Raw genomic sequence first — 23,391 nt, forward strand, 5'->3', positions numbered from 1 at the left:
ACATACCAGCGAGTCAATCTGATGCCTCTCTCATTTTATTCACCACTTGCTCTCTCCTCGATGGACTTCAAACGTGACCAGCGAGCCACAAGCATTTCTGAGCGTCTTGTTTAATGCCAGGCACATCCGAGTCACCGGAGGGAGCATCGGTTAAGTGTAAATGCCAGCGGTGATTGCGGTCGCAATTACAAGATGGGAAGAGCTGGTATTTACTCATGCCATTTCCAAACGTTAAATCTATCTAGCTATTACTGTGGGGCAGGAGAACCATTTTTTTTTTATTCTGCTGGAAGGTGCCTGGTTTCATTTATTAAGATAAATGTGGATAATTAAATGGCACTCAGGTGTGGATAAAAACATTTATTACACGGCTCTTCTTAAACTTGAATGGGGCTTCCCAACGTTCTGCGGTCCGTTATTAACCGATAGGGGACCGTTGCTATGCAATAATGACCGCTGTCAAGGAAAGTGGCCTTTTTGCCTCTGATTCACGTCTTTCGTAGCACTCCGCAAGTAGTCCGGTAACTTATCAATGGAGTTTCAGCGGACGGTTGAGCAGCTGTGTTCTAAAGAATGTTTGTTAAATGTTTGAAGTTCAACGTCTTTGACAAAAGACGTCTGCTTTGCGTCGGGGTGCTGTTCGCCCTGTCGGGGCTTATTTTCCCGACAATGACCTGCGTTCTATACATTATCCCTTACATAAACTCTCTCCTCACCAGAGTCTCTTGGCTGAGATTCTTTCCTGATAACTGGCATCTTCACATTCATGCTGTCTCGTATTAGACTCCACACAATGAACAGAAAAAAACACTGGGGGCTCTTTTTAGATACATTTCAGCGGATTACGTGATGGTTTAATCCACTAATGAAGGCCCAATGGAGACTAAGTGAGATGTAGGGCAGAACTCCATGACCCGCCTCGAGTCCTGGTTAAGAGGAGAGAGAAGAGAAGACCTCCTCCACCAACCTGGTTCCCCAAGGATGTGGAATAGGGGAAGACATACTTGCCATCTCTGGGATCTTGATTCGCATGTAGCAGAGCCTCCAGGACAAAGCCCACCCCAGTTTCAAACATCTAGGGAATCGTGCTTTTAGCACATAACATCGGAATCAAGCCTCTTTTTGTCCCCTTTTTAGTGATTGTAATATAATCCATTCTAGTGAGAATTAACTTGCTTCCCTATTTTTGAAAATGTAGAGGCTTCTTGCAAAAGAAAACTTAATCAGGTCAATATCATTAAGGGTAAGACTTTACATTTAGCAAATATACAGCAGTATGGTAGAGATGCTGTTTTTCCCCCAAGCTTGCAAGTCTGGCATGCAAACACAATGAGACGATGTTATGTAAGAGCACTGGGCCACACTGAATGTCGCTGATGGAAGAAGCAAAATACCCAGCTGAAATCAGGGGTACTTAAAGATTAAGAACCGCAACCTCCAACTTCCAAACCAAAGAAGGATTGAAGTCGGGGTGCAGCTTAGGAGAGGCAGGGATCCCTGGCTTTCTGCAGATAAAAACTTATGCACAGGAAGTCCACACTTTATGGATGATAGTGAATATATTTTATAACCTAACAGGGACAAGTGAGGGAGGGCAGGAGGAGGGGGTGGAGGTGTGTGTGTCCACAAAGATTTCCTCTGACACAGACTAGAAAACATTTTTCTGCTTCATGTGAATAAAGGTCCTTGGCCTTTCATGAGCTGTCAGAGTTAACCAGGATTTGGGGAAAAAGTTAAGTAAGTAAGTAAGTAAGTAAGTAAGTTAGTTAGCAAAAAACAATTATGAAAATGATGTGTTTTGGCAAAGGACGAAAACTGGGAGATCTTTGCCAGCACAACTTACATCTACACATGTACAGTATGTAAAACTTTGAGGATGCATTCAAACACTGACTCAGTAGTAGCAAGGGCATCTATGCCTTTCACTCCTCTTCAGGATGCACACGTATTATCCAGACAGCTGTGTGGCTAAGCCAGGCAGGTATTTAAAGGACTTCCATAAATAAATGCCTTACCTCACCTGCATGCTACGTAAGTATACTTATACAACAAATAGGAGAGAACAGAGGTGATATTAACTGGGTTGCATCCATCACCCCACCTCCAGTGTCTCCACTCATCAGTGTGATTCATGAACACCATCTCACCTTCTTTATGTGGCAGTCTCTTACGGGCCAAATGTAGCTTATATAACAATCGCGGAAAAGATGTGGAGTGAATGTACACACTACATTCCGCCGACTGTGGTTGCTAAACAAGTCTTCTATAAGGAGGTTTACAGCCAACAAACTGCCAGTGAAATGCCAGTGTTGTACTGTACCTCCCTGTGCAGAACGAAAATTATTAGCTGTACCAACGTACCATTTCCGTGAGGAAATGTTCACTAATATGTAACAGGCTGGGAATAGTACAGAGAGAACTCACATGGAGAACACTGCTCCCTGAAGTGATTAAACCAGTGCAAATACTCCCCTGGAAGACTTCAAGATTTCAAAGGGTCCTCTGTAAGGCCCTATCTCCCTCCGAAGTCTGAGCGGAAGCCGTGGGAGAGACATGCTCCTTATGACCAGCGAGATGAGCGCGTGAGTGTCTAATTGGAAGGACTCCCCCCCCCCCTCCACGTCGCTCGTAATCAGGCGGATGTGCTGCTCACCTCCAGTTAATCACTGTCCACGAGTCTACCACGCGCTCTCAGCCCCCCTCCCTCCTCAAGGTAGATATGTGCGGAGATGAGAGGGAGCTGGAGAGGAGGGAAGAAAAAGAAGTGCAATGATTACGGGCCATTAGTTATGCGTGAGAAATCCATCTTGCGCCAAAGGAAGAAGCGGGGTAAAGGGAGGCTTGTCGACGAAGATAACGCGTTCATTATAGAGATGTTAAAACCACGTGCTGTGACTACGGGCCCCATTAATATTCCAGCTGGCAGGCGGCGCGCGAGCGCGGGGCACGGGGGCCAAGATGTATCTGCTGTCAGAGCTGAACCTGACGCGCACCTCCTCGTTCCCGACAATGTCATTTGCTGATTAATTAAACTCAAGCTGGCTAATGTTTATGAAGAGGCAGGCAACGTAGCCCACTCAATGGTGTGGTTTAATGGCCTGAACAGCCTGGCGGATAATTGCATGCAGAAGTAATAAGTCTCTGTTAATATGATTGGTAACATGAAAGGAAAGCACTAGGCGAATGGTGCTATGGTATGGGCCCATTAACGCACAGGGCCGTAAGGCATTATGAATTAAAAAGAGAGGAGACAATCTGGGGGATATTAACAATAGTCGTGACATAATGTCTGTTGATAAGCCATGGCTGGGAAATAAAAACCTCTCGAGACTACGCCTGTGACAGAACAAATTTCAGTTAAGTCATTGTTCTTATTTCTCCTCTAATGCTTAGCCATTTTTTTGCTCCTCAGAAATAAATCCTCGTCTTCTCCTCCGAGTAATCAGGCCCGGTGCTGTTCCCTCTATACATTACATCATCTGCTGCTAATGAGGCATTCTTTCTGGCTGTCCGCCCTGAGGTCCAGTGGTCGGTTCCCGCCGGAAACGAAGGTCACACACCGCTGGTCTGACCTCTACAGACAGCTCCGCACGGAGGCAGACAAGCAGACAAGGGAGACCATGCGCACAAGCTGTGACTGACTGACATATTGTCTCATGTTGTGCCTGTGGGAAAAGCATACCAGTGAAAATAAGAATCAGCACACAGCCACACACATCAGTTTCCCATCGCATTCTATGGAAAGTTAAGGCAACATAGGGTATCTCTTGAAACACCTAAACTGGTGTAGCAACAAGAAAAGAAGCACTTCATGGAAAATGTGGTATTTCGAACATGATGTTACTGTTTACAGCCAGTGCAAGCCCCCCCAGATACTAAAAAATCTCCTTCACTGATGTTCAAAGTGAACCTTACTGATCCAGCTGCCAGTGGAGGCTTGCTGTGTGCGTCATGTAGCCGCAAGCTTGTGTGCTCCCTGTTTCCGAGAGAAAACAATTCTCCGCTTGGTTTTTAGAGGTTTGTTTCCCACCGTAGCAGGTGGTAATAGCCACCCATGTGTCCATCATGACGACAATAACAAGCTCCTCTTTCGGGCGCCGGTGCTTCTGTGAGTGGTGGTGTGCAGCCAATCCCAGCCCCAACTGTGTGGACACACAACAACCAAAACACAGCAGCTATCAATCCCAGCAGCACTCATGAAAAACATCAATACACACCCAGCGTGCAATATCACTGAAGCCCACTTCCTCTGCAGGAGATGGGGGCTGGTGGTGGAGGGGGGTGGGGGGAGAGTAGGCGCTTGCTATTTCATAAGTGACTGAGAGAGGCAGGCGGAAAGGCAGTATTTTAGAAAAAGGTCATGAAGTTTCCCACGTTGTTTTTTTTAAATTTTTTATTTCACCTGTTTCAAACCAGAACAAAGATAATGAAGCCCTCCGCCATTTTAATGAGGCCAGTGTGAGTTTTGAGTGAGCAGTGGCAGTCAGTCTCAGAGTCAAAGGCTCGTGGAGCGACGGACTGAGATGGAAATCACTGCCATCACAGGGCACAGCTTTGAGGTCTGAGACAAGAGAAATGCTGAATGTTGTGTTTCTGCTTCAGAGTGTGTGTGCTGTGAGGGTCATTAGGTACTGGCTGCCTGTTTTCAAGTGTTACTATGAGCGGACATGAAGGACTGAAAATACGCCTTCACTGTGGTGTTGGGAAATGACACACTAAATGTGACAGCGTTATGGGCCCCTTAAAAAAAATGCAGCAGGAAATTGACACTGACATATCTGAATTTAATATCCTAATATAACAGAGCCACGGTATTCTCTGCTACGAGTAATGGCATTCACAATTCATGCAAAGAGGGTTGTAAGTAATATCACGTCCCAGTGTACAATATCACAGGACCACAATGACTGATTTTCATATTCGTGAGGTGAAAGGGGGCCTGCAGGGAGCCACTGAAATCAAACCAGAAGTGAGTGCTTTCTCTTGATGACATTAGAAAGGAGAGAATAAGAATGAATCCCATATTTCAGCGGATGCATCTCGCTTCCTGGCTTACCGCTACCAGGGTGAGTAACAGCAAGGTAGGGACAAAAGGCAAAGAGAGAAAAAAAGACACAGGGACCAAAGAAAGGGCTTCCTTTCAGGAACCCAAAAGCAAGCGTGGATCAAAGCCTGAAGGAGATCCAAGGGGATGAGACTGGAGAGGAAATGCTTTAGGCGACACTTTCTGTCTGGAAAAAGTTGTAAAGTGCGGACGGCTGATGAGAGCTTGGAGTTGGGGGGTGCTGCTGCCTTTTATAATTTCTCCATGGGGCCGTTGTACACAAACTTTCTCACACACAAACACAAAAACACTCTCACACACAAACACACACTTTCTCACACTCTCCCACCTTGCTCCTGTCTCTGTTTCACCAAGACGGCAGACATCTCCTCGTGAGGAACTCGGAGCGTGACAGTTTCTCCCCTCAGTCTCAACACAAAGCTCCAGGATAGCCAAGCCCCTCAAGAAAAAAAAAAGAAGGTCCAGGAGACATGAATACAGAAGACCGCTGCTCTTCCTCTTTTTCTTAAGGCAGAATGCCAAGAGGGATTTTTAATTGCAATTCATGTTGTCAGGAGTCCAGGAGAGTAGAGACGGCTGCCAACTGGTCCTGATGGAGTTTTAAGAGGTTCCATTGCACATCGAATGAAGCTCGAATAATGCCTCGCTTTCCTTTTTAAGCCGTTCCACATTCAATCCATCCTCATGGCCATGTGCCGCACACTCGCAGCAAGGCGGACGTGACCATATGCTCATATGTTTATTTTCAAAACCCTTCCCTGAGAAACAGGCTTGAATAATGCCACTGACAACGGTGTCACCGACCTGTGGGTAACTTCTGCATTATTTACTCGGCCATTTGCCAGAGGACATACATCAAAACAATTTCAGTGATAGTCACTGCCACATCAATTCATCATTTTTTTGTTTGAGATTCAGGAACCTGGCACCAAACCCTATTTTGGAAGTGCACAAAAAAATTAGCTTTGGCATTCAGGATGACTGTTGCTGCATGTAGCAGCCTCCTCCATTGTCAGAGCCTTTGTGAGACTGAACACAAGCAGGCAGAAAAATCAATTAACACAGAAAGGGAGAAAAAAATAAAACATTCAGAATCAGTACGGCAGAGGAAGACAAATCACCAGAGTGGTGTTGACGGGCTGATCTCCATTTTCCTCCTTTGATGTGCTAAAACGCAAGGCTCACACAACCCAGTGAAAGCCTCTCTCTTATGCACAGCTGCATTTCTCAGGTGGATATGGTGCTCCTGTGGCCTCAGCTGAAAACACCTTAACTGTTTTGTCTGACTGTATTTGCGTAGGCCTGAACAGAAGTACACTTGCGGTCTGAAGCTTTCCCTGGATGCCTATGTAACCGTTTAAGAAAACTCTGTAACTGTTTTAACTCCTCTCCGTTGGACTTTCATTACCAAAACTACTGGGAATGACTGCGTGATATTCGTAATAACACTGCTTACCAAGTTCCAGCCACAAGACAGTGGAGATCTACTGGGAATGACTATGTGATATTGGTAATAACACTGCTTACCAAGTTCCAGCCACAAGACAGTGGAGATCTACTGGGAATGACTATGTGATATTGGTAATAACACTGCTTACCAAGTTCCAGCCACAAGACAGTGGAGATCTACTGGGAATGACTGCGTGATATTGGTAATAACACTGCTTACCAAGTTCCAGCCACAAGACAGTAGAGATATATTCCTTTAATTCTCTCTCTTGCTCTTACACACACTAATGCACACACTACTTAAAGCAGATATACTGACACAAAACAATACAATGGCATAGCAAAACTTTCCATTTATTCCTTTCTTGGCTTGCCAAAACAAAGAACCATATATACAAAGATATATAATAATAATTCTGATTCCATTTCAGAAAAATAATCTGCATAGAATAAATAAAGATGACATTTTTCTCGATAAACTCTAGACAGGGTCACAATTAAATGATTGACAGCAAGTGCTCCCGGCCCCATGTAACACGCACGCTCAGGAAGACTGTTGTTCTGTGGGGTGGAGAGGAGAGGAGAGGAGAGGAGAGGAGACTGTTGTTCTTCCTGAATCGGTCTCTTCAGACTGGCTGTCAGCGCTCACAGAAGGGATGGCTGAGGGAGAGCCAGGCTTCAAAGGGCTGAAGTTATGGCTGGCAAGTTGGGGAGCCTCGGAGCAACGGGCCACCTTGGCAGAGATGCAGCCAAACGATTCCCACAAGCAATGCACAGATTCACATTCACAACAGAAAGGCACATTTACGCCACAATCCTGACTGTAACTTTGCCTAATGCTACTTTATGATGGACAACTTCAGAACACAAATGGACACTATAGTGCACAATGGAAACTTCAACGTCTCTCAGTGTGTCTCTGATCCTTTACCACAAGGGACAGGAGCAACACTGGAACTGCAGACATAAACAATCTTATACTGACATTGTGCCTAAATTTCAGTTAAATCAGTTCAAAGATTTGTTTTCAACCTGTTTGAGCAATAGCAATGGTAGTGATTTAAAAAATAGGTACTTCTTTCATAAATACTACCTACCTGATTACTGATTTGCCCAATTTGATACATTCTAATACATAAAATAAAATAGCACATATGGCTGACGACTGAAGGCAAAATGTTTAGCTATATAGATTAGCTATATTACTCATCGCATTGAGATTCCAAATCAACAATTTTATCTCCTTGTATAATTATAATTCAGAAAAAATTGTGAATCTTCAAATTAAACAACAAATGTACACTAGGCGGAAAATAGCTAAATTAAAAAAGGAAGTAATTAAGTCAAAGATATATTACAATCTGGAAGGAGCTCTGACAAACTCACACACTCAGATTATACACCCCCCACCAGCCTCTCTGCCGCTGTCCGTCCACTGAAGATGACATCATTGACTGAGACGCCGTCATATGAGGCACCGACCAGTGTGAGTGGCATGTTGTGGTCACTGATGTACTTCCGCATGCTCTCTGTAACACATCCACATCACATGTCAGCAGGATTGTACACACCGCAGGTTAGTGGGGTATTGTCAGACTAAGGGTGTGTTGTCTGCAGGTGTGCCCCATGGGATGTGACTCGTGGGATGGAATACTACAAAACATAAAATGTACGATTCACGCACACACTGCTCAGTTCTTACCTAGTCGCTTCCAGTGTCCAAGGTGATACTGAGGAATGCAGTCCTGAAAAAAAAATTGTAAGTAATTAAAAAAAAAATACACACATGAAAACACAAACACAAAATGTTGATCAAAAAGCTTCCCAGGCATCAATTTCTGCAAATGATCGGCCATCTTCGGCATTATAGTTCTAAAAGCTATATAAGACAAAGTCTGACTCGATTTCCTGAGACACACAAATCCTTTTGGATCATATTTTCACCTTCCTAGATTTGGGTGAATATCAATATGCTATGCCATTGTATTGTTATCAGACTTTAATTTTACCTACCAGACAAAAAAAACGATTCAACCCCCACAAGGTAGTTTACACAGCACCAGGTTAAAGCCATCAAGGTGGCTCCTGGCCTTTTGTCTAGGTTGATGGGCCATCAGACCTGGTTCCTGGCTGTTGTGTGTCTTGGAACCAGAGCTATTAGACTGATTGTTGTTTTTTGTCTACAGCAAGATGGCTGAAGCAAAGACATCCATACCTGGTATGACCACATATCGCCCTTGGTCAAACTAAACTTCCCCCTTGACCTCCAGACACACCCATCCCCTCCCCTACACACCCATATTGTGCATTAATTCTACAGTATAAATGTATGTATATCTCTGTAATGCTTGAGAAGCAGAAGAAGACCAAACCGTAAGCAGCAGACGTGCCTAGTGCATGCTCGTGCTGTGTCGAGCTGACTGTGGCTAGTGGCTGAATAGACACATTCTTTTGCCATGCCGTCTAATAAGTTTGTTATTTCTGAAGAAACTAACTTGAAACAAGCGTGGGCATCCGACGAAATCCCCGGAGAACAGCAGATTCTTTTACAGTACAACAATACTGGCTCATGACCATGCATAATATTTTAATTGCTCCTAATTCAATTGTGCTGATTCATTTTTAATGAGCGTGTATTAACACCACCGCACTCCTTACACCATCATAAAGAGTCCAAGGCTCCATACCCACGGTTCTAAGGTTCTAAAACCTGGCCCCTTGCGTGGACTGAAGATTCCATGGCATTGGCTAAGACTACTACACAGATGTGCACAGTCAGACAGTCCATCAAGCCGTTTTTTTGTCTCATATTCTTAGAATATGTCCGCTGTCAGCGGGTAACTCGTGAGAACAGTCTGTACCCTCAAGCGAACTCAGACGGGATTTATTCATGCTGACAAGGAAATGACAACAAAAATCTCAGAGGGAAAAACAAGGGACCAAGAATCAGGATTTGACTTGAACAAAGAAGTATGGCGCTCTGAAGACCGATGGAAGGTCTGTTTTTTAAACAGACGCAATTTCACAGAGTAATTCCTGTATGCTGTCATTTATATAACCACAGACTGCACACACACACACACACACACACACAGACACATGTGTGAACCAAGTGTATGTGTGCACATGACTGTGTTGAACGCTATATTTTCTCATAAAAATCAGTACCTTAGTATTTATCAATGCACTTGAGTTTGTGCACTGGACAAAAATGTAAATTTGGTCTGCATCAAACAGCAATGGAAATTGTGCCTACCCATAGATCAGTGTGTGTGCGAGTGAGTGTGTGTGCGAGTGTGTGTGTATGAGTGAGTGTGTGTGTGTGTGTGTGTGTGTGTGTGTGTGTGTGTGTGTGAGTGAATACAGCATACAATGCAAATCCATGTCGACTGAAGCTCTTATGCATCTGTGTCAGTCAGTGTGTGGGAGTGCCTCGGTAAGACTGTGCTGATGAGTGGGTTAGATGAATATATATACGTGCGTGTATGTGCATGTCTGCGTGTGTGTGCATGCCTGCGTGTGTGTGTGTGTGTATGTGTGTGTGTGTGAAGTCAGTGTTTGAATGGACGTGTGAAGTGTGTGTATTTGAAGCATCTCAGCTCCCATCCCCCAAATCCAAGATACTTTGAGACAGCCTTCTTCCCTCTTCCCATGGGTCAGTACCCCCCCCCCCCCCCCCCAAACTCTGCCACCAGTACTTGGAGCACCCCCCCACCCACCCTCATTCCCTTTTCCTCATGTACAATTGGTCAAGCCCATTCCCAAGGTGGCATCTGCTGAGCGGAAGGCATGGTGAACATACATACAGATATAGGCTATGTGCATATAAATAAGTAATGGATAAATAAAAAAGGCATCCATCTGTTGAGTTATTTATCAGTGACAGGCACAGGCTGTTAGTTTCGCTCTGGATCCGTGGGGATGGCACTAAACAGACTAACGTTCTCAAGCGCCGGGGCTGAGACGCTTGCAGGACATGCAGGGCTGAGACTGTCACTCAAACACGGTGACTCACCGAGGACCTCTGGTGGAGAGAGAGGCTGTGACAGGCAGACTGCGCAGTGGAGGGGAATTAATCCACCAGTGTGGTGGTGGCAGAATTAGATGCTGTCAGACGGGGAGCTATGAAACATGACACCGACCATTAATCTAATCTTTGAAGTAAGATGGTAGGTTTAATTTGCGATGGTGTCATTTCACTGAGGTTTAACTTCAGCATTCAGACACTGTGGGCTATGACAAGCTATATGAAGATAAACAGAACCTCGACAAACAGCCTTGTTGTGTAAAGCCTGATTCAAAACAACAGAATAAAAACACATCTATGAATTATTTGATTAAAAAAAAATAAGAAAAATGGAAGGATGGATGGAACACAGGCCTCCTGAGTAGACTACTCTGCACCTCTGAAAGAGTGAACGCACACCCTAATATCTTATTGAATCCGCAGTCTTGGAAGGAAATCTAATGATGTAGTGACACATGATGAATGATCACTGATCAGAAACAGAGCTGGCTTACTAAGTGTGAATGCCTGCTACTGGGAAATCTAATATTCGTAATATAATATTTTATTCGTATTTTATTAACAATTGTGATTTCACCCGTGTGCTGCTTACCCTCTTCCCTTCTCCTCTCCTCTCCTCTCCTCCCCTCATACACAATGGAGCCGTACACACTGGAGCATCCTGACTGATAACCGTACACACGGTAGCATCCTGACTGACCCCTACCTTAAGTAGAGCCACACAGCTCCAGATAGGTGCTGCCGTGACTCCGAGATGAGAGGTCACGGCCTGGGAGGCCCTCTCCAGCAGCCGCTGCTCCGAAACGCTATCAGGGTCGCCGAACGCTTCCTGGAACCACGCCCCTCCCATCATCACCTAGGGGGGAAAAAGAGGGGAAACACAGACGGGCAGGAGGTTTTATAACCAAGGCGCAGAATGGGAGCATGGACATCAGAAGAAAGCGCACGGACACACTCTGACGAGCCATGGCGGTCTCAGTTCACATAGCCGTCAGCTCTTTGGTCCCGTGGAGTTCCCTTAACGTTGAATTACAGTCCCAGCGGCACCAAAGCAATTCCCCATCAGACACACTTGTCAGTGGGGCGGACTAATGAGGACACAAAATTTGACAGCAAATTTCGTAGCCTCTTTCTATCGCTCTCTAACTTCTATCTACCCTCATTTATTCTGTTCTGTCTCTCTTTCTCTATCTCTTTATCGCTCCCTCCCTCTCAAATGAGACATCAGGGGAGAAAAATAAGGCCGTCAGTTCTTCAGAATGAGGGCTGCTAGTTTTGCAAATCGGGGACAAAGAGTCAAATGCAGGAGAGAAGACGCCGTCACTTCCAACGGTATGTATGTGAGTGTTTGTGTGTGTGTGTGTGTGAGAGAATGTGTGTGTGTGTGTGTGTGTGAGCGTAAGTGTGTGTGAGTGTGAGTGTGAGTGTGAGTGTGAGTGTGAGTGTGAGTGTGAGTGTGTGTGTGTGGTATTCTCTGGGTTGCATATGAATGAGATCTGTGGCGTTATGAGCCCCTCGTGGTTAACACTCATCCTTTACCACACATTTGTCTACCCAACCTGCACCTCCATGTTAAGGCCTTCTGCCCGGTAAATAAATGATGACTCAAGAAAGGGGGGGGGGAAGTGAATTATTCAATGACATTTTGTGGAATGGAAAAGCCACATTGCACTGGAGGCTATTTATATGGTCTGGTGGGGCAGGGTATTTCAGCGAGGAGTACTGGGATATTTCTGTCCCACGGTTACGTCAGCCTCTGGCTTTCCTTCTCGGGGATTGGAGGCTGCCAGTCCTGAGAGCTCTTGGCTGTGTGGAGGGCTGGGGGGAACCAATAGAGATCTGCATGCAGACATGAAAGATTCAGAGCTGTGCTTTGGCTTCTTCTGCTGCCTCCAACATAGCCTGGAGACACAGGCCCACTAAAGGGCACGTATATGACACTATGAATGTGGTGTGTTCTGGGAATGTATATGACACTATGAATGTGGTGTGTTCTGGGCACGTATATGACACTATGAATGTGGTGTGTCCTGGGCACGTATATGACACTATGAATGTGGTGTGTTCTGGGAATGTACAGTATATGACACTATGAATGTGGTGTGTTAAAGGAACGTTCTGGTTATGTGTTGGCATGTATATGACACCATGAATGTGGTGTGTTCTGGGCCTGTATATGACACTATGAATGTGGTGTGTTATGGGCACGTATATGACACTATGAATGTGGTGTGTCCTGGGAATGTACAGTATATGACACTATGAATGTGGTGTGTTAAAGGAACGTTCTGGTTATGTGTTGGCATGTATATGACACTATGAATGTGGTGTGTTCTGGGCACGTATATGACACTATGAATGTGGTGTGTTATGGGCACGTATATGATACTATGAATGTGGTGTGTCCTGGGCACGTATATGATACTATGAATGTGGTGTGTTCTGGGCACGTATATGACACTATGAATGTGGTGTGTTCTGGGCACGTATATGACACTATGAATGTGGTGTGTTCTGGGCCTGTACAGTATATGACACTATGAATGTGGTGTGTCCTGGGCACGTATATGACACTATGAATGTGGTGTGTTCTGGGCCTGTATATGACACTATGAATGTGGTGTGTCCTGGGCACGTATATGACACTATGAATGTGGTGTGTCCTGGGCAAGTATATGACACTATGAATGTCGTGTGTCCTGGGCCTGTATATGACACTATGAATGTGGTGTGTCCTGGGCACGTATATGACACTATGAATGTGGTGTGTCCTGGCCACCTATATGACACTATGAATGTGGTGTGTCCTGGGCACGTATATGACACTATGAATGTGGTGTGTTCTGGGCCTGTATATGACACTATGAATGTGGTGTGTCCTGGGCACGTATATGACACTATGAATGTGGTGTGTCCTGGGCACGTATATGACACTATGAATGTGGTGTGTCCTGGCCACCTATATGACACTATGAATGTGGTGTGTCCTGGGCACGTATATGACACTATGAATGTGTTGTGTTATGGGCACGTTTATGACTATGAATGTGGTGTGTTCTGGGCCTGTGACACTATGAATGTGGTGTGTCCTGGGCACGTATATGACACTATGAATGTGGTGTGTCCTGGGCACGTACAGTATATGACACTATGAATGTGTTGTGTTATGGGCACGTTTATGACACTATGAATGTGGTGTGTTCTGGGCACGTATATGACACTATGAATGTGGTGTGTCCTGGGCACGTACAGTATATGACACTATGAATGTGTTGTGTTATGGGCACGTTTATGACACTATGAATGTGGTGTGTTCTGGGCACGTATATGACACTATGAATGTGGTGTGTTCTGGGCACGTATATGACACTATGAATGTGGTGTGTTCTGGGCACGTATATGACACTATGAATGTGGTGTGTTCTGGGCATGTACAGTATATGACACTATGAATGTGGTGTGTCCTGGGCACGTATATGACACTATGAATGTGGTGTGTTCTGGGCATGTACAGTATATGACACTATGAATGTGGTGTGTCCTGGGCACGTATATGACACTATGAATGTGGTGTGTCCTGGCCACCTATATGACACTATGAATGTGGTGTGTCCTGGGTCTGTATATGACACTATGAATGTGGTGTGTTAAAGGAACGTTCTGGGCATGTGTTGGCATGTATATGACACTATGAATGTGGTGTGTCCTGGGTCTGTATATGACACTATGAATGTGGTGTGTTATGGGCACGTATATGACACTATGAATGTGGTGTGTTAAAGGAACGTTCTGGGCATGTGTTGGCATGTATATGACACTATGAATGTGGTGTGTCCTGGGTCTGTATATGACACTATGAATGTGGTGTGTCCTGGCCAAGTATATGACACTATGAATGTGGTGTGTTCTGTGGGTGGAAGAAAGGAACAGGAAAAACATGCCAGTTTTTTTCTTCTCCTGCTCTGTAATATACGGGCCTCTTTCTCTCTTCATCTCTCTTTCTTTCATGCTTTCTCATCTCATTCTCTGTCATTTTTCAATGTACCACTTACCCCACTCTTCTTTCTCTCTCTTTCTCTGTATGTTTGTATGTACGTACGTACGTACGTACGTACGTACGTACGTACGTACGTACGTACGTATGTATGTATGTATGTATGTATGTATGTATGTATGTATGTATGTATGTATGTATGTATGTACGTATGTGTGTATGTATGTATGTACTGTATGTAAGCGTATGTATGTATGTAACCGTATGTGTGTGCATCTTACCGTGAGTCTGGTGGACGGTACTCCAGTGCGGTTATGTTGTGGAAAGGGAACAGAGTCGTACACCACCCCTAACAGCCCACTGTCCTCTGAGGAGGGCACCAGGTGTCCAAAGCCCTACACATCCCCCCACATATACACCAGACACACACACACACACACACAGACACACACACACACACACACACACACACACACACACACACACACACACACACACACACACACACACACACACACACACAGACACACACACAGACACACACACACACACACATACACACACACACACACACACACACACACAGAAAAATAAAACACATACACAAGTTCAGAAACACACACATTAATAAAACCAACTACAGCTGTGGCACAAATCTAATGTAAAACCCAAAGGGAAACGAAGCAGCATCTAATTATCAAAAACATATTAACAGAGCGTAATTACGAAAGCAGCCTTAATCTTTCCTTATTACCAAGATTTCACAGCCTCCATTAAAGGTCATCTCACCCCACGCCCTCCCTCTAACCTATCTCAACCTCACCGTGACGGGCAGGACGGAACCCTCATACTCCAGATTCACCACGGCGACAGTCACCGAGGCGATCTCTAGCAGCTGCTGTGACAGGGGTTGGGCAGTAGGGGGAAGCATAGAGGCCAGGGCTGCATTCATCAAGACAAGGGTGGGGGAGGGGGGGAAGTGTTACAAATGACCAACGATACTTAATTGTCATAAAAAAGACAAATATGTCAGGGTAGATAAACAAGTTTAACAATGTCATGAGTTCACTGATCGACTGAGGATTTAAACTTTTAATTCAATTTCTGTAGAGTCTGCCCTTCAAGAGTAAAGCTTACAGTTGGCAGGCAGTGCTGCGATCACGTGGTCAGCCATCACAGTGCATCCATCCTCCAGCTTGATCTGAAACACAGACAACACATCAGATAGCTGTGGCATTTTGAAAGGCCAATCGTGTCTTTAATCTAATTCTAAATCCCTCTGTGATGTTTTGTGGCCAAGCAACGGTAGTGGGAGGCTGTTTCAACTGCATTTCAACTGCATCTGACTGCAGACCATCACGATATTCCTCGCAACTCTCACCTCACAGCCACTCCCGGTGGCATTCAGTGTCTTCACGGGGGCATGTTTGTGCAATTCCACGTGGTCTTTATTCATAAGGACGTCTTCAAGAGCTTCCGGAAGCATCTGCATGCCCCTCCGCAAGGACCACTGAGCCCACGACTCCTTGGACGACCTCGTCGCCAGGTCGGATGGCGTCACCACCGGGCCGATTCCTGGGATGGTAGAAAAGATAGATCTGACATCACCATCATCCTCATTTTTGAAGAGAAGGTCCATTCCAATCCATCCCATCCTATTCTCCTCTTTCGTTTCAATCCATGCTCACTCTTTCCCCCAAAGCACCAACACTAGCACCACCACGGCCATCCAGTAGCTGATGGCATAGTTTAGGCACAATATTAAGCGACTTAAAAGTAGCTGATGGCTTTCGAACGACTCTTGAGACTGATAGCCAAAAAGTGCCCGGGTTAGATAGTAGGGATGCAACGGTACAGTGTGGCCACGGTTCGGTTTGTATCACGGTTTTTGGGCCACGGTTACGGTTCGGTTTCGATATATCAATATTATCCTGCCGCTAACACGCATTAGGTTATATTTGTCTTTTCTATTTCAAGTCAACAAGGTGCTTCTACTCACACTTGCAGAGACAATGCAAGATGCAATTAAATGTAAAAAGGGCACATATTAAGTAAAATCACAAAATGTATTTTAAACAAGGAACACTATTCTGGCCTTCTGTCAAAAACAGGCAATAATAAATATAGTAAAGTGCAGTATACTGTAAAGTAATGTGAAATGTAAACATTGACATTATTCAATAAACTCAAACAACAAACATTGTCATTCACACACTTAAACCCTAGAAAATACTTAACTGTTATAAATACACCCTTAAAGAACAACAGAACAAACCTTCTCTCTCCTAGTCACTTCGTACAGTTCTGGAATTATTTTGCTGCTGAAATGCGTGCGGGAGGGGATATTAAAACGAGGATCAATGTCAATGGTCTTTATCATGTGACGGAATCCAGTGCCTAAAACTACTGAATAGGGCTGCATGTCTTTCCCTATGAAGACGTCCATTGAGTTGGTTATTGCCTTGTGTTTTTCGGAATTATAAGCATATTGTTTCTGAAATGCTGCAGCAATGGATGGTTGTGTTTTCGGCGACAAACCGTGCTGCTCCACTTAGAGTTACAGCCGGGTGATGACGGGGCAAGTGGCTCAACATGTTGGATGTACCTGTGGAGTAGGCGATCGTAGGAAAGCAATGCTTGCACACCGTGCTTTGCTTGCTGACGATCTTTTTCCCTTTGTCATCATACTCCACACTGAACCCAAAATGTTCCCATACAGCTGATTTGTAAGATGACGGTGCCTCTTCAAATTTTCTTTTCTCCGTTTCTTGTTGACTCGCCATGATCGTGCTGCAACAGGGAAAGTTTTGTTTCTCCTCACATGGATCTCCAGCGTCTGCATTCAGAGCGCTGATTGGCTCTTGGGAAAGTCAGTACAATTCTGATTGGTTGTTGCATGGTTGTGGAGCGCAGAACTCATCCCCTGGGTCCCAAGCAGTCATGCTATCGCCCAATACATGCGTGCATTCATTATAGCCACATATTAAATTAAAAGTTTAATGTCACCCATACCGTAATATCGCGGTTCACCTGGGTCAACCGAACCGAACAGGGCGAACCGAACGGTTCGCTAAAATACGAAAACCGTTGCATCCCTATTAGATAGTGTCCGAGTTACGTAATGCTAGCGTTGGTATAGCAACTGTCACTCAAGAGTCGTTCGAAAGCCAATATTACGTCACCGGTCGGTCAGCTCCACTCTTCCCAGCCCAGCGGAGGGACTCTCACCTGAGCCGAACAGCATCCCCAGCACAATGGAGCCTCTGGCCTGCTCAGCCCTGAAGAGAGGAGGGAAGCAGGAGCGCACGCTGAGGGCCCTGCAGTCGCCCGCAAACACGCCTCTACACAGGCTGTCAATGGCAATGTCAGCCAGCTGCATGGAGAAGGGGGCGACACGTTAGGGATCCACACTAAAGAGTGGAGAGGACTGCCTGCTATACACACAAAGAAGTAGACAAGAGCATGAATAAGAGAGCGATGAAGAGAGAGACAGAGAGAGATAGAGAGAGAGGGGGAGAGAGAGTGAGAGAGAAAGTGAGAGAGAGAGAGACAGGAGAGAGAGAGTGAGAGAGAGAGAGGGTGAGAGAGAGAGAGAAAGTGAGAGTGAGAGAGTGATAGAGAGACATAGTGAGAGAGAGAGAGAGAGACAGAGTGAGAGAGAGAGAGAGAGAGAGAGAGAGAGAGAGAGAGAGAGAGTGAAAGAGAGCGAGAGAGAGAGAGAGAGAGAGCGGTCACCTCGGAGCCTAGTCTTCTGGAGACAAATGCATGGACAGACTCGTCCTCTTCTTTGCTTCTCTTAACCAGGAGCTCCTTCATCACACTGAGCAGGATGGGCTGGGAAAAAGGAGGAGATGTCCGCATCACTCCACTGCAGAGAGAGAGGGAGAGCGGCCGAGCGAATGAGAGAGAGAGAGAGAGAGAGAGAGAGATAAAGATAGCGACGGAGCAAGAAATAGAGGAAGAGAGAGAGAGAACGAGGGAGAAAGAGCGAGAGAGAGAGTGAGAGAGTGAACAGCAGGAAAACAGGAAAATGGGGAAAGTCAGAGGAGAGACGGAAGTAAGTGAGATAAAGATTGGGGGGGTGGGGGGTGATTAAAGTGAGAGTGAAGGAGGGAGAGAAGAAGGAGTGATGTAACTCATTAGCATTCCGGCAGAGGTGTCCCCTAGTGCATTAATTACACCGACAGACAAGACCAGTCATGCGCAGCTCAGGGACTGGAAATATTCACTGCCTCCGGTGCGGTACACACCCCAGACCAGACGGCATCTTGTGGAGCTGTCCCCCAACGTAGATGAAGCGGTTTTTGGAGGCCACATGATCGTAAGTGACGGGGAGCAGCTCACTCTCTAGTCCTAGCTCAGACACCTGCAAGAAACACACACAGAGTCCCATGCTGGTCAGCACACGTCAAGCATTCGCTCTTCAGCCCTATTTAAAACATGTGGCTTACCCTGATGTCTTACACCACTGACTTTTCAGTGATTTTGATTCTTTTTTATTTTGTTCAGTGAAGAATCCAATGGCAGTCTGATGTTTTTCATGTTCAAGTTTTAACTACATCTGAAGTAGGGCTGAAGGATTTGGGAAAATAATCTAATTGGGATTTCCCCCCCCCCCCCCCCCAATATTGCGATTGCGATTTAGTATGCGATTTAAAAAAAATTATTCCTCAACAAAACGTTATGAATGATTTAAATAATATCAATCGTTCAGCCCTAATCTGAAGTCGTTTTTGCTACTTTCAAATGGCATGATGGGAACATCAGATACATGGTGTGTGATGATGGCGGTAATTAAAAGATTACAAAAGTCAGTAGAGCTTTCAGTGGCATAGAAGCACTACAACCGAATTTTACATTTTAATTATGGATTCATGGAATCAACATCAAGGTAGGTTGACTGATTGATTGATTGATTGATTGATTTAGTTAATCAATCAATCAAGGTAAACAAGTTCGAGTTTTTTAAAGATATACTAACACTCATATGGTGCGATAGGCGATGAATGACTTTGCGCGACAAAAGGTAGACACTCAGGCAGACAAACACAAACAGATGTGTATATGTGCACAAGCAAACAGTACCATGTTGAGTGTGTTCGTCCCGACTGCTCCTGCAGGCCGGACCCCTCTAGGCCCGTGTTCAAACACCGCCCCATCCTCTCTGCGTGTGGAACTCAGCCAACCCCCACAGCGTCCACTGCCCTCGAGCACCACAACCTACAGGTAGAGAAACAGAGAGAAAGAATGAAGTGAGCAAGGATGAATAATAATATAATAATAATATAACAGAACAATAATATTTTAAAAAACACAACTCAAAGTAAGTGAGAAACAGAGAGTTAGAATGAAGTGAGCAAGGACAATATACAGCCGCGGAAAAAATTAAGAGACCACTTCAAAATTATCAGTTTCTCTGGTTTTACTATTTATTGGTATGTGTTAAAGTAAAATGTACACTTTAGTTTTATTCTATAACCTACTGGCAACAGCAAGTTTTTCTTCCGGGACAACGTTGTACTTTGCCTGGCTGAGGTTTGTAAAAGACCATAAGGATTGAAAAAGCGGACTGGAGGTTCTTCTAAGTTCGTCTTCTCTGATGAGTCCGATTTCACAGTAGGTGCAAGACTCTCTGGCTTGTAGGCCTCTCCAGGTCTCCGTCTAACCATCAGACGACCATGTGTTGGGCAAAGCTGAAAATTGGACTCATCAGAGAAGACGAACTAGAAGACCCTCCAGTCCGCTTTTTTCAATCCTTATGGTCTTTTACAAACCTCAGCCAGGCAAAGTACAACGTTGTCCCGGAAGAAAAACTTGCTTCCTTTAGCTCTGACAATGTTCCCCAACTCTGAGAAATGTTTTTTCCAGCAGGGCAATGCTCCATGCCACCCAGCCAGGCCAGTAAAGGTGTGGATGGAGTACCACCAGATAAGGACCCTGTCATGGCCAGCCCAATTTCGAGACCTGAATCCCATAAAAAACCTCTGAAATGTGATCAAGAGGAAGATGGATGGTCACAAGCCATGAAAAGAAGCCGAGCTGCTTGAATTCTTGCGCCAGGAGTAGCATAAAGTCACCCAACGGCAATGTGAAAGACTGGTGGAGAGCATGCCAAGACACATGAAAGTTGTGATTTTAAATCAAGGTTATTCCACCAAATATTGATTTCTGAACTCTTCCTAAGTGTAAGCATTAGTATTGTGTAGTTTAAAAATGAATATGAGCTTGTTTTCTTTGCATTATTCGAGATCTGAAGACACTGCATCATTTTTGCTATTTTGACCAATTGTCATTTTTCTGCAAATAAATGATCTAAATGACAATATTTTTATTTGAAATTTGGTAGGAATGTTGCCAGTAGGTTATAGAATAAAACTAAAGTGTACATTTTACTTTAACACATACCAATAAATAGTAAAACCAGAGAAACTGATAATTTTGAAGTGGTCTCTTAATTTTTTCCGCGGCTGTATATAATAATACTTTATTTTTTATATAGCTCTTTTCTTTTTGCTTCCCTCATTTGGAGGATTGTAACAGAATAATAATAATATTAAGAAAACATAACGCAAAGTAGGTGTTACATAAAGACAGAACAAGACAAAGGCATGGCAGTGAGAGACTGTATGTGAGAGATTTACCTTGGAGACCTGGGGGCTCTTACTGAGGTGATAGCAGGCAGACAGGCCCCCTATCCCTCCCCCTAGGACAGCCACCGTCTTCTGCATTGAACCCTGACTCCCACGCCTGAGTGGGACAAATTGAGTGGAGAGGTTTAGGACCAGGAGTGGCAAATTATTTTAACATAACACATCACATTGAAGGGTAAATCAACTGGTTTTACAGTGGCATAAAACATAGAACATAAAAAATGAACTAAACTGACATAAACTGATACGACAGTGGGGGACAACTACTAGCAAAAAAACTCTAAAACGAGTCACCAGTTCCGTAATATTCCCTGACATGCAATGTATTGTCAAGTAGGCTACACATACCTGTTAAGAAATGGGTCACTGTGACTGGAAACTAATTTTGCTTCACCTCGCAGAGGCACATTTCATTAGAGGTAAAGAATACTTTAATTACAAGAAATAAACGAAATGCCTAAAACGTGCATTGGCAGGCTTACCAGTTTTTTTGAAAACGCTAACTGGCCCTCAAAAAATTATCCAAAGTCTCCAAATTACGGAATGATACAGTAGCGTTCACAAATTATCAACGTCTTCCCACCAAAAAGGCGGGCGGAGGCAAGCTAGGGGTGCAGTGCTGAATTTGATAAGGTGTCAAACCGCCTTTGTTATCGCTGACAGACATTCACAAGTGCAACAGAAGTCAGTGGTTGTATAAAACATTGTTCTTGACATTCCGGCGCTCCTTAAAGTTAAAGGCACGGGTTTGTGGTTAAAAGTGCAATGTGTAGTGATGACGATGCTCTGCTTAGCTTTTCTTTTCTTTAAGGCCTTAATTTATCCAAAAAGACATATATTCCTTGTTGAGACACCACCATTTGAAAAGGGAAAGAGACATTAACATGCTTGAGTGAGTCCACACTTGTCTTTCTGCTCGCATGCAACCACTATCGACAACCCATTTAGGAACGCATTCAAAGACATGTTCGATATCAGCAGTGGTATGTGTTAAAGACTTGCCGCAGGAACCAAGCTGGATGCATTTATCGATAACCTTTCTATGCACGTTTCGTAACAGACTACATAAGAGTTACACAAGTCGCAAAGAGAAGCGCTTAAGTTGCTACTACTCGCGTGTGTTCGCCTGTAATCATTACGCATTACATTTTGTTAAGCTCTTACCTTTAGCTGTAGGGTTATAGATCTTGAAATCCTTCATGTATTAGCGAAAAATTATGCTTAATAACATCAATTTGACAGTTGAGCGTAGGTATATCGGTCGGCTTGTGACCAGTTTATCAACAAGGGTTACAGCCAATCGTAGTCAATGTTGAAGTCTTCTTCTTTTTCAAAGGTGAATTCATTTAGACCCATTACGTTTATGGACTGCCATCTAGTGTAGTGGATGAAGACATGCAGTTCGACATCATAAAGCCTTTAAAGGTGAAGCTCATTGTACAATATTTGTGATGTTTCACAGTAACTGCAAAAATCTGTAAAACACTTTCTCACATCTTTGAGCAGCCATGGTGTATTATCTTTCAATTCAAGCGAGGAACATTTTAATCTGGGTGCGGTTCCCTTGAGATCTGTGGACATAAGGACAGTATTTATTTTGGCACTCTTTTGAATCAGCAGAGGTAGAAACATTTCATTCATTCATAGGTCTTTTGTTAATAATAAAAGTATGTATTTAGAATATGAATGTAGGGTACTCAAACATGAGAAGGAACAACTAGAAATAAACTGGGAACAATTAATAAAACATCCTTTTAGATTAGATTCAACTTTATTGTCATTGCACAGAGTACTGAGACAACGAAATGCAGTTTAGCATCTAACCAGAAGTGCAAAGAAAGCAGAAAAGTGCAGAGTATGTATATATATGTATGGTACTAATATATACAAAAATAAGATATATACAGTATGAAATAAGATATGTGCAGTATGAACAGTATTGATAGTATAACTGTGGCAAAGACTATGAACATGAGCAGTAATATTGCTATTTAGCAGTAGGTAGTGCAGATATGACATAAGTATATGTTAATTGCAGGTGTAGTTTAGAGAAAATGTTCTATGCTGGGGTGTACCACTACCTCCTATCCTTTTTTAAGCTTGAAAATATGCACACATAGAAATTGTATTGCATAAAACATTACTGTCATAATTATTTCGAACTTTCACATTGTTTTACACAACTCTGTTTTTCTGTCAAATATTT

The 23,391-nt window shown here is 44.1% G+C and overlaps 1 protein-coding gene across 1 annotated transcript; it reads right to left on the minus strand.

Moving 5' to 3' along the window:
* Window positions 1-6,875: 6,875 nt before the first annotated feature.
* ppox (protoporphyrinogen oxidase) lies at window positions 6,876-22,482 on the minus strand. Its single transcript, XM_080857413.1, has 13 exons — window positions 22,350-22,482; window positions 21,177-21,282; window positions 19,621-19,755; window positions 18,786-18,901; window positions 18,271-18,403; window positions 17,764-17,908; window positions 15,917-16,110; window positions 15,673-15,736; window positions 15,359-15,477; window positions 14,817-14,930; window positions 11,248-11,397; window positions 8,217-8,259; window positions 6,876-8,043 (listed from the first exon to the last, which is right to left on the minus strand). Exons 2-13 carry the CDS (start codon window positions 21,261-21,263, stop codon window positions 7,910-7,912), a joined length of 1,434 nt encoding a protein of 477 aa, XP_080713539.1. The 5' UTR covers window positions 21,264-21,282; window positions 22,350-22,482; the 3' UTR covers window positions 6,876-7,909.
* Window positions 22,483-23,391: the final 909 nt, after the last annotated feature.

This window comes from Sprattus sprattus (genome assembly GCF_963457725.1).
Source record: "Sprattus sprattus genome assembly, chromosome: 19".
NCBI classification, from domain to species: Eukaryota; Metazoa; Chordata; class Actinopteri; order Clupeiformes; family Clupeidae; genus Sprattus; species Sprattus sprattus.

What these genes read in the sequence shown, in the direction of transcription:
- ppox (XM_080857413.1), bottom strand. Translation starts at nt 21,263, where the DNA reads ATGCAGAAGACGGTGGCTGTCCTAGGGGGAGGGATAGGGGGCCTGTCT. An exon ending in GGACGAACACACTCAACATG is followed by an intron (nt 18,902 to 19,620) that starts GTACTGTTTGCT and finishes TGTTTCTTGCAG; the next exon opens with GTGTCTGAGCTAGGACTAGA. An exon ending in AAGATGCCGTCTGGTCTGGG is followed by an intron (nt 18,404 to 18,785) that starts GTGTGTACCGCA and finishes CTCTCTCTGCAG; the next exon opens with TGGAGTGATGCGGACATCTC.